Genomic DNA, 11,980 nt, shown 5'->3' on the forward strand with positions numbered 1-11,980 from the left:
TTGTCAAGTGAGACGCTTTAGCTTCTTAGAGAGAGACAGAGAGAGCATCTAATAGGCTATTGCAGCTGAGGGAAGTGAACGCCAGTCACTCTAAATAAACATAATTGTGTTCAGTCATTAAGACACATGGCCTAACTGGTAATAGTAAAATAACAACATTGACCTTTTGAAATCTCTCTTTTCTCCAAATATAATAGCCTAATCAATTGTACTACATCTCCCCCTGCTGGTCATATCAGTTACACACATACTGTCGCTGAAATCAACAGGTGACCTGTCCCGAGCCATTAAAAACAGGATTTATATTGGGTGAAGGGTGATGATAGGTACTTTTTCATATGTGTGAAATGGGAATGTATACATTTATCCATCACACATTGACTAATGTAGAAAAGATAAATATGAGAATTTGAAGTGTGAAATGCATTTTCTTTTCTCGTTTTCATTCTACCAGACTTTCCCATTCAGCTACTTTTTAGTTGTTTGTTTTATTAGAAAACACACAAACTCCAAGGAAAATAAACACATTATAAAAGAGTTGCACAGTTGTTTAGTAAGTCTGTAATAGTTTTGCTAGATGTCGATTGCATTTTTAGTTTTATTATTGTGACAAAACAAGCACAATTATAGGCCTAAGGGACACATTATAAGAGTTATAGGGTTAAAATACATGAAATTCTAAAATGAACTATAGTGAATAGCCTACACACACACACACACACACACACACACACACTCACAGAGAGAGACAATTTAATGGCTTTTCAGCAACTAAATTATTCTTATGTGGTGTACATAGCAAATATAAATTTAATTGAACAAAAATCGAAAAGTCAATCCAAAACACTGCAATAAACACAATGATGACAAAAAGGCATTTGGGCGAATCACTGGAGATTTGAAAATCCCTTTGTAAATTGTGTAAAAAAAAAAAAAAAAAAAAAGTTAAAATCTTGTTTTTCATTCCCTATGATCCTGACTGTGGTTATCATAATTCGTGCATGAAAGGGTTAATACTGGGTTAGTCTCGCGTAGCCAGACCTTCAGACTGACGGCTGTTTAGCCAACGTTCCGTGGGCGTGACGTCTGAGGCTGAGACTAATACTGGGTAGGCTAAACACATTTAAAAATGAAACGAAACCATAGGAACGAAACGAGTGCGAAAATGTCGGAGGAAATGACGTTGAAACGGTCCTCTCCCCAAGTGTGTACGGTACGATACGTAATTTCCCTCCGACAGACAACTAGCGTTCCTTGGCCTACCACAACTAGGCTAATCTGTACCACTTTCCAAGTCTCCATAGGTTAAAGTAACGGCGCTCGATATTAGTGCAGATTAAAAAATGCCATGCATAATGACTCTTAATATAGCTCGATAGACCCAATCACTCTGAAAGTAAACATGTCCTTACAGTACGCATGCGCACTGAGTCAATCGCACTCGTAATGTTGGGACATTGTGCAGATTCAAGTCTGAAAATGGGGGACACACAGCAATAAAAGTAAAGTAGACCGCTTATTTGAGACGCGTTTCTTCTGATCGTTGAGGAGTTACCCTGGGCGAACTCTTAACTATGTAAGAAATGCGGTATATGCTGGATTCAAACTGAACTGTGCAGCGAAAACGACATAACCTCGTTTGCTAACAGCGGCTAGCTAGCAGTGAGGATCAAAATGGAGGCGCGCTTTATTATTATTAGCTCAAGTTAAAATGGTTCATGTCTCTTGAACGATATGCATCATAGCTTTTAGTAAGAAGATTCACATGTATCTTTAGTATTGGTGTAATAGACGTGTGTCTGCCTTTATCCAAGTCCAACCGGTATTGAGCTGCAGTGATGTGTTTGTTACCAAACCTCTAAACAACTTATACCATACGAGATATTATGTGGACGGTTTTCGGTGTTTTAATTAGTCTTTGCTTGCCTATTGGCTTTATTGCAACTTTATAAAGAAGCATATATGGAATATATAGACAGGAATTAAATGCTTCTTTACATTTCCACTGCACACAATGAGGTCTTTGAATAATAATAATATGCTATTTAGCTACTTATTCGTCTCTTTGCCATAACATTTTCTTTTATGTTTTGTCAGGTACAGGTCTGCAGACACATAATTGTTGATATCAACTCTATAGTAGTCATGGTTCAAAAGGTAGAGCTTTCTCTTCGCCATGAATATGCGATCTGAATGCTTTTCTAAAGTGGGATTGTACTCTAACAACTGTGACTTCAGCCCAACTCAAACAAGACACCCAGCTAGTGTCCGTAAAGAGCTCGGTGATCCTCTTGGTGACACTCCAGACAGCACCAGACAACATCTGTTCTTGGACAAGACTTTGGGTGGGAAACCTGAACGGACTTCATTGCCGTTAAAGCTTGGCAGAGTGTTGGCTGTGGCTTCAGAGGCTGGCTCTGTGGGCACAGAAAAACTGTCATCTCAAGCTAAACAAATGGGGGGTGAAGGCACCCCTGTAAAAAGTAAAACTCCCCTTGGACAGACCAACACCATTGATAACAAGCCAGAGTTTGTATCCATGAATTCACATAGTAATTCTAGAGACCCTGTGGGTGAGAAAAACGCCAAAGGGTTAGAGACCATGGGGGCGTCACATGAACACTCGGAGGGTAAAAAGACAAATTTGAGGAAGATCACGGGTCATCCTCACGCACAAGCCACCTGCCTTAAACAACTGCTTCTACTTCAGCTGGACTTAATAGAGCAACAACAGCAACAGCTACAGTCTAAGGACAAGGAAATAGATGAACTCAAATCAGACAGAGACACGGTATGTACACTGTCATTAGGGTCTGCAATATGATGCATTAAATTGATCAAAATACATTTAGAATTTAACAACTGATTTCTATTTCAAAATAAATTCAGTTTTTTTCTTAGAGCAAGATTAATAATAATGTTACTTGAGCACCTAATCATGTGGTAATGTGATACTGGAGCTTTGCCATCACAGGAATAAATTACTATATTAAAATAGAAAACGGTTGTATTTGTAATGATATTTCACAGTTTTTACTATATTTTTGATCAAATAAATGCAACACTGGTGACCATAAGAGACTTAAAAAATAAATAAAAAAATCTTTCAAACTTTTAAATAAAAGTGTGAGATTCATGGTTTGTGGGATATTGATATTTATTTGTTTCCAAATGTATTTGTCCTGCCTTGAAATAGTTGCTTGCCCGTATTGAGCGGATGGAGCGCCGTTTGCAGTTGTTAAGTAAGGAACCACGTGACAAGAAGCTCTTCCAGCCATTAGAGCGATGGGTCCCTGACACGGATGATTTTTGGGAATCAGATATGGGGGACAACCCTCAAACTCAGACATCTAAGTCAGGTGGCAAAGTGCAAAAGAGGTAAGAATGGGAAATTCCCCTGTTAGTAGAGCTGCACGATTTTGGATGAATTGAGAATCACGATCTTGTTTTGTTTGAAATAGAGTTCACATTTCTGAACAGACATGAGACAAATAAACAGAATAAACTGTAATCTACTATAGGTTCTGACAAAATGTTTATTGTTGCAGTATTAAAAATGTTTAATTAATTTGAATGAATTATTTTTTAAAAGTCAGTTTGAATCAATGACTCGCTCAAAAATACTTCACTTGTTTCATTACTGGTTGAATCAGTGTAGTTGAACAAATTTTTTGTATGTATGATTCAATGACATCCATCAAGTCACTACCACTACACATACATTAAGTACTGCCATAACGATGTAATTGATACAATTTTTATTTGAAGAGTCAAGCTACTTTAAAAAGTATTTTCTCTATTTTGATCGTTTCCGTAGACATTATTATTTATATCCAAGCTATAAACTTTTATTGTAGTACTTCTGTGATAATATGAATATTTGCAAAAGAAATAGTAATACTGTGTGGTTGAAAAGACTGTTTGTGAAGCTGTTTCATTGTCATTTAGGAATGAGATCAAATGGGTGTTTGAATCGAAATTGCGATCTTTTAACAATTAATCGTGCAGCTCTACCTGTTAGTCACTCTTTCCTGTTATTTTTCACTTAATCTTTCTTCTTGTGGCTTCTGCTTGGCTGATATAACCTGTAAATACTCTGTCTAGAAAGATGAACATGTTGGAAACAAAGATGCAGAGGTCAAGGGGTAAGGCCTCTAGAATGACCCCCCAAAAATCAGATACAGGAGGGACGTCTCCATGTCAGCATGACCTGCGAAGCAAAGAGACCCCGGAGAAGACAAACGTGAAATCATCCGGACAGATGGACGTGAATCCAGAGGGAGACAACAGCAGAGAAACCGAAGAGCTTCCGTACATGACAACGACCGAGATGTACCTATGCTGTTGGCAGCAACCTCCAGCCTCTCCGTTACAGGAAGAGTGTCCAAAGATAGAGGAGGATGTTGCAAGTAAGTGCCTGGTTCAAATGCAAAATGGCCATTATAAACATTGATTTCCAAATTCTAATACAAAAAATATTTCCTTAGTCCCATCATGGAGGGAAAACATCATGGAACCCATCCAGGAGGAGGATGCTGTTGACATCCCCGAAGTAAGAGTCATCATTTGCATCATATATGTATTAAACATAAGTCACAAGAGGTCCATTGTCATGTATCCATCATTTGTTTCTGTAGAGTCTTGATGACGGTGTTTTTCTGAAACGGCACGCAAAGTTAGAACTGGATGAGAAGAGACGAAAACGGTGAGATTTATTTCTAAAAGGGTGTTTTCCTAATCTGTTTTTGTGGCATCAACACATTTTTAACTCCTTTATTTAATTTTTTTCATGTGCATGATAAAATTGTACACTATCATTCAAGTGTTAAGGGTCTCTAAGATTTTATATCTTTTTTTATACTTTAAATCTCTTATGCTGACCGTGATTTGGTTTATTTGTCCAAAAATACAGTAAAAACAGTAGTATTGAGAGAAATGTTGTGTTTTCTATTTAAAGATTTATTTAAAGATTTATTTTCTATTTTTTCTATTTTAAGTGTTTTCTATTTAAAAATATGTAATCCGTTTTTGTGAGGGCAGAGCTGAATTTTCTCAGCCAATCCTCAGTGTCACACGATCCTTCAGAAATCATTCAAAAATGCTGATTTGGTTCTCAAGAAACATTTATTTTTAATTATCAGTGTTGAAAACAGATGTGCTGTTTTTAGTATTCTTCATTTAATAGAAAGTTCAAAAGAACAGCATTTATTTGAAATCGAAGTATTTTGTTACAATGTAATTGTCTTTACTGTACTTTTGATCAATTTAATGCATCCTTGCTGAAAGAAATGACTGACCCAAACTTTTGAATGGTAGTGTATGTCTACAACACGGTGTATAAACTAAACAAGCACATATTGTTCAATTAAGGATTATGAGTTATGTTGTGTTATTTAAGCCTCTTGCTTAAATATCTGACAAGAGCATAGTTCATTCTGTCTTAAACCTATCCACACATGCTGGAATAATACCTGCATATATAATATAAAGAAATCAATATTTATGGTTACACGAGTTCCCTTAACTGATTAATTTTGTGGTAGTTTTCTTCACAACAAACTGAATAACTGTCAAAAAGGTTTATGTATGGTTACAGACTGCTTAAAACAACACTTTAAATGCTCTTAATACTCGTACTGTTTTTTCCGTTAGATGGGACATTCAGAGAATACGTGAACAGCGTATGCTTCAAAGACTGCAGCAACGCATGGAGAAGAAAAAAACAAATGTTCAGGAGAGCGAGCCTGAAGTGTCCTCGTTTCATCCTGATTTGGAGAATGGTAAGAGCCTAAGAAATATCGATTTGATAAAATATTAATTTTGTATTGCATTAATGAACAAACCAGCTGTTATCATATTATATACTATAATTTCACCGATTTTCCCTTGTACAGTGGAGGCCATCATGGTCACACCTTTTCTGCCAGTAGTTGCGTTTGGTCGACCTTTGCCCAATTTACCTGCACAGTAAGAACCTTTTTTTCTGTTGGAAATATCTCCCGTGCAACATGTAAATGCTCTTAACTACTGATCAACTGTCATAACAATCATAAGGCATAGTGAACATGTCGATCCACTTTTGTTGTCTGTTAGGAATTTTGAGTTGCCCTGGCTTGATGAGAGAAGTCGATGTCGCATTGAAAATCAGAAGAAACAAACTCCCCACAGGACCTGTCGGAAATAAGCCGTACGTGTGCTACTTCATGTCCAGTGGCAAAACAGGGGTTAAAGGAGGCAAAGCACTGTTTGGGCGAGAAGGAAATGGCAGCATTACAGCTGAGTTTTCATTTTATTGTGCCGTGATGATAGAGCAACAACTGCCCGGTTAACTGCTATTTTAAGTTCTCTCACAATCAGTGTGTGGCCTTGATTCAATTCTTTACTTGTAGTCCTGTTCTGTGTACTTTCACTGAGGCTAGTGATATTGATCATTGCAGGCTCCACTGCAAATACTGTTTTAATGTGCACTAAACTGTGGTTATGGAGTATTGCTGCACATTTGCATGTAGTTGTGTTCTGAATGACTTTAAAGAGCTTGTTTTGTTTTTGAAAACGTAATTGTGCATGAATGTCTTGATAATTCCTCTGCCTCAGTGTACATATTTTTGTAGGCATAGCTTAGTCGTTTAGAGAGAAAAAATATTGGCAGGATTAGAGTGAGGATGCTAAATTGTTTAGACGAACGACCCTTTGTAAAAGAGTAGCAAGAATTTGTTTGTAAGGCATTTTAGGGTTCTCTGAAGCTGTTCAGCATCCCATGCAGGTTTAAGGACAACGCCCTTAACGTTATTTTTTAGATCGATTAGTTGGTCTGTTGATGGTTGTTTTTTGATCAACATTCTTATTGAAAATACATTTATTTTACACCACCATTTTCATCCATGTCCAAAAGTGTTGCTTGTCTTTTGAATTTTTTATTAATTCTGTGCCTCATGGGATTCATTTCAGGGCCTTTGAAATGCATTTCCTGAAGATCTGTTCTAACTGAAAATTGGTAATTTTCCTGAAAACGTTTTTTTTTTTTGTGTGTCTGTGTGTACATGTGTTGATTTTGTGAACACCATACACATCAAGTTTTGTTTTCTTTCTTTCGTGAATGTGTACAACTGGACCGATGTAAATAGCCTTGCTGACACATATTGGCTGTAAATAAGGAAAATGTCGCTGTTATTTTTTTATTTAATGTCAGAAATGTTGTATGTCCAGCATAGATATATTGATAGCATTATTTACAAAACAAGAATTTTTGTTTTTCAGAAAAATAAAAAGTACACAAAACTCACTCTTGTGATATCATAATTGATGCAGTTTTTAGTGTCTTATGTCCATATTTGGTTTTATTGTAGTATTTCTTCCCAAATAACCTGATTTGGCAGCTTACCGTTGCAGACTTTATGGTATTGTAGACTTTAAGTATTTTAACAGTTTTGTTTATGTATTATAAAAACACTTTAATACAATTTAATCTTGTGTTATATGCATAATTTCATTTGTTCATTTTTTTTTAAATCCACAGAACCTAGAGACGTCTTTGTGAGAATTACCCATTTTATCTGATGTGAGGCGATTGTTATGCAAGTGTAACACCAAATGTCACAAAACGTAAGTGTGAAAAATGTTTATTGACCAAAAAAAATTGCAAAATAAGATATTCAAAATATACCAACTCTTTTGATTCACCATGAGATAAATACATTGATAATATTTTTAATATTTCTTTAGATTATTCTGTGACGAAACAAGCTTTGGAAAACTGCCTCCAAGATTTTTTTAAATTGAATGAAAAGTTACTGAGATGTTGCCTTGCACAAACTTTAGTTCATGAAGGTTTACAGTTCACTGAACAGGCCTGGGACTAGAAATCAATCACTTTGAGAAACAAATATACTGTACCACCACATTTATTATATGAAAGTATTTACCACTAAAAGATCACAATAAAAATATTATTAGAAGATAATGATAGTATAATAGCATGGGTATTTCAAAGAGATTTCTCTGATATACCTTTGGAGTGACTCCATCTTGTACATATATATATTTTGCATATATATATAAAATATTAGTATCACCATCTGTTTATTAGAATTAAGATATGATGTGTGATAAACCGAATTTTATAGCAATGAAATAGTGTTAAGACTTCCTCAAAAGATGAAGTTGGAATTGGAGGGTAAGCTTCTTTGTTGATTTATCTCCTTTAAATGGTTTTGTCTAAACAGGAGCAGTCTGATGCATTGCATCTTCATTTGGGTTACGTGTTTGGTAACATTTTCATAGCACATGTCATCAAAAGAGGACAGAAAAACAAAAGGGACGCATTAAAGCGTCAAATGTCAGAATAAAAGAGCATTCATATCCCCTCTTTGCATCAGTCTACATTTTAGTGAATCAAAACCTTCACTGAAAGTCTTTCTCAGTCTCTCCTGAGGTTGTTCAGCCTCTCCTCTAAGTCAGCATCCGCATCTGCCAGTGTAGGCTGCGGTTCAGCTTTCTTCCCAGCTGCAACCGAAAGGCTTCCTCCGGTAGAAGGCAGGCCTGTTTGAAAGAAATAAAGTTAATATGAGAACGAATTTGGGTTAATATGAGAACGACAGAAACTCTGGTGTCATTTTGGCTTACTTGATAGTTCGTCAGACAGATTTAGACCCAGCTCATCCAGAACTTGAGAAACCACAGCATCACTGCATTTGAAGCAAAAAGAGTGCATGTCAGTCGAGTGCAAAGTCTGGTATAGAGACTGTTCCAGATCTCTGTTCTGGAGCTACACTACTGATTTTGTTTCTCCTTTGCTCACCAATGTAAAATAGATGTTTTCAATGCAAATATATTATATATATTTCAGAATTCATCCTAATATGCTGATATGGTGGAATCCTCACCTCTCCTCTTCATCGTCTTCATCTCCCATTGCATCATCGATTGCATCGTTCATCATCTCCTCCTTCATGTCCATGATTTCACTTTGGCGCTCAAACTCCATCATGATCTTCTGAATCTGTGGCAACTTCAACTGCATTGAGAGAATAAGAATTCACATAATCAAATAGATGCACAAGCTGTCTGTTGACAAGACAAATACAAACTGAGAATGCTACTGCAGATATACCTGTCTGTTCATGGTGGCCATTGCTTTAGTGACTCCTTTCATGGCCTGTGCCATGCTGTTATTTGATTTGAGGGTTTGGATTTTAAGGCTGACAGCTTGAATATTGGCTCTCATCATTATGAATTTCTTAACGTATCGTCTTGTGCGGACCAAGTCCTTAGCCATGATCTTCACAGCATCCTGTTGGTAAAAGAATATTACTTGCACTCAAGCGAGACTTAATGGATATGTCAGTAACAGAAACATATCAAATGAAAACTCTCCAAACCATCTGTCCTTGTTTGGCCATTTTCTTAATGTCAGCAATTATTTTCTTCTCCTGTTGCTCCAGCCTCTGGCGTTCTCTGTCTAGATCTCGCATGGCTCTGTTTAGCGCTCTCTGATTCTGTCTGAGCATCTCCTCCGGAGTCTTTCTTTTTCCAAACAGGAACTCCATCTGACACAAAAAAGGAGAGAAAAAAAGACCAGATTGTTAGGTGTTTGAAGGCGTTTAAACCATCATTAATTACTCACCTTCATGTTGTTCCAAGCGACACATATAAACATTGATCAGCGAAAATGAACAGTAGCACAACCGAACCTGCTTGACGTGTGAGAATGGACCTCTTGCATAAGATCAAACGTGAGGCATAATACGAGAATGAACCTCATTGTTTCTCGCACATCTGTTTACCACAACTAATGTGTGTGTTGATGAATGTTTATATGTGAATAGAAGCCTGAACGAAAGTCTTAGTTTATTCCCTTTAAGGGTTTCCACAATCTGATAAATTATCTAGACAACAATACAGAAAGATGATTGTCATAGATAGGAATTCATATTTCCATTTCAGACTTAATGACAGTGACTCTCGGGCACGTGATGCTATGACATCATTCTTTTCAGGAATATCATGGTGGTTTCTATAGCTAGTCTCAAATTTAAATATTTTACAATATTGTTCTTTTCTCAGATTAAGAAAAAAATATCACTCCATACTATTTAGCTTATACATGATACTGTTAATGATAATGTAAACTGTAAACACCGCCATAGCATTAACGTTACACTCTGTGACTGACTCGAAAGGACACTAATAACTCAGACTCAAGCTTAAAAAATAACATATTCAAATGATTATTCTTTTATAAAAATCACTCAAACTTTTCCTAAATAACATTATATAATAATGAGGTCAGTTGCTAAAATTAGCTCAATAAAAGAAAGAAAAGCTGGAGGCCTTCATCTCTATCGTTTTTACCTTGCCCTTTCTTAATGTGGAAACCGTCCACCAGAGACAGAAATAGTTGAGCAGGCCAAATGTCACGCCGTCGTCTGTTTCTTTTATTCCTTATTCAAAGTTACAGTTCGTCGATCCACCCGATTGTTTTCCAGCTTCTTGCTTCTTCCGCATATGAATGTTCTTCCTTTGTAAAGATCTACGTCACAGGAAATGCGTCATACAATACTTTCAACAAACATAGTCTACATTCATGACAGACTAAACTTATAAATTACAAATGGTTCTGTAAATTTATTTTGCTATACTACCGTTAGGCCTATATTCGTTTTTTTGTAATTATACGTTATTTATCTTGTGATCATACTTGCTGTGTATATTCAGCAATCAGAAACCTCTTTTTTATGTGGTCCTGAAACAATTAGAAAATGATATACTATGGCGAGCACAAGCATAAATGCTGTTAAAACCATGGTTAAAACTGTTTCTTTATTTAATACATTTAAGATTTTGTGAAATAACAATGCCTTGATTATTTTATTTATTATTTACTATTTTTTGGTAGTTTTAGGCTTTATTATTATTATTATTATTATTATTATTATTTCCTTTATTTTAACCAGGAGAGTCACATTGAGATATTACTATCTCTTCTTCAGAGAGACCTGGTCAAGACGGCAGCACAAGAAGTTTCATACACAAGAATCACAGAATAAAATACCACAATGTAGGCTACACTTCACAAACAACATGGATAAAGACGAATTAAGAAAAACAGTTGCAATTGTCCTTTAAAACATTGAGAAAGAGACGTTTAAAGGAGGTCAGAGTTGGGAGTGCATCTAAATTCAATACATTTTGTAAATCATTCCAACTCCAAGGGGCGTAAAAAGAAAAAGCACTTTTACCAAATTCTGACAGTACACTTGGGACTTTTAACCGGAGATGAGAGCCAGACCTAGTTTGGTAGGTATTTGTGTGATAAATTAAAAGATTTGATATATAGGAAGGTAACTTACCTAAAAGTGCTTTTGCAATAAATAAGTACATGTGTAGTTTTCTCCTTTGATTTAAAGATATCATATTTATCATATTCTATAAGATAGCCTAAACATATTTAAAAAAGGGACATTTATGACTTTTTTATTTCTTATTATAAAATTTTATTGTTATTGTATTTATCAAATTCAATTTTTTATGTAAAATCAAATTATCACTTTTTTAGAGTGTACTAGCTAATAATAATAACATTTGTAAGATCACGTTGAAATTCTTCAACCTCTTACACTGCACATACCATCTCTTTATTTTGATATTCTACAATTCAAATTTTGATATTCTGCACTGTTCCAGTATTATATTACTTATAAAACACAAACAAATTCATATACAGTAATACAAAAAAAACCCACAATGGATAATTGGATTAAAGAAAATCTCCAAACAAATTTTAAAGTCAAATCTCCAGGAAAAAAAAACATAAAATAGGCACGTTTAGGTTATTTATACATCCATACATCCATACATACATACATATATATATATATATATATATATATATATATATATATATATATATATATATATATATGTGATGGCAAATGGTTAAAACACTTTTTTTGGATGATGAGAACAAATGTGTAGGCTACTG

At 35.4% G+C, this 11,980-nt stretch overlaps 2 protein-coding genes across 2 annotated transcripts; one reads left to right on the forward strand and one right to left on the reverse strand.

The window, feature by feature from the left end:
- Nucleotides 1–1,436: 1,436 nt before the first annotated feature.
- msl1b (MSL complex subunit 1b) lies at nucleotides 1,437–6,370 on the forward strand. Its single transcript, XM_039664841.2, has 9 exons — nucleotides 1,437–1,576; nucleotides 2,098–2,791; nucleotides 3,197–3,378; nucleotides 4,105–4,409; nucleotides 4,488–4,552; nucleotides 4,638–4,705; nucleotides 5,653–5,780; nucleotides 5,895–5,967; nucleotides 6,094–6,370. Exons 2-9 carry the CDS (start codon nucleotides 2,177–2,179, stop codon nucleotides 6,182–6,184), a joined length of 1,527 nt encoding a protein of 508 aa, XP_039520775.2. The 5' UTR covers nucleotides 1,437–1,576; nucleotides 2,098–2,176; the 3' UTR covers nucleotides 6,185–6,370.
- A 1,233-nt stretch (nucleotides 6,371–7,603) lies between these two features.
- chmp2a (charged multivesicular body protein 2A) lies at nucleotides 7,604–10,527 on the reverse strand. Its single transcript, XM_039664842.2, has 6 exons — nucleotides 10,351–10,527; nucleotides 9,378–9,545; nucleotides 9,110–9,289; nucleotides 8,883–9,013; nucleotides 8,623–8,684; nucleotides 7,604–8,538 (listed from the first exon to the last, which is right to left on the reverse strand). Exons 2-6 carry the CDS (start codon nucleotides 9,543–9,545, stop codon nucleotides 8,417–8,419), a joined length of 663 nt encoding a protein of 220 aa, XP_039520776.1. The 5' UTR covers nucleotides 10,351–10,527; the 3' UTR covers nucleotides 7,604–8,416.
- Nucleotides 10,528–11,980: the final 1,453 nt, after the last annotated feature.

This window comes from Pimephales promelas, chromosome 17 (genome assembly GCF_988280905.1).
Source record: "Pimephales promelas chromosome 17, fPimPro1.hap1.1, whole genome shotgun sequence".
NCBI lineage: Eukaryota > Metazoa > Chordata > Actinopteri > Cypriniformes > Leuciscidae > Pimephales > Pimephales promelas.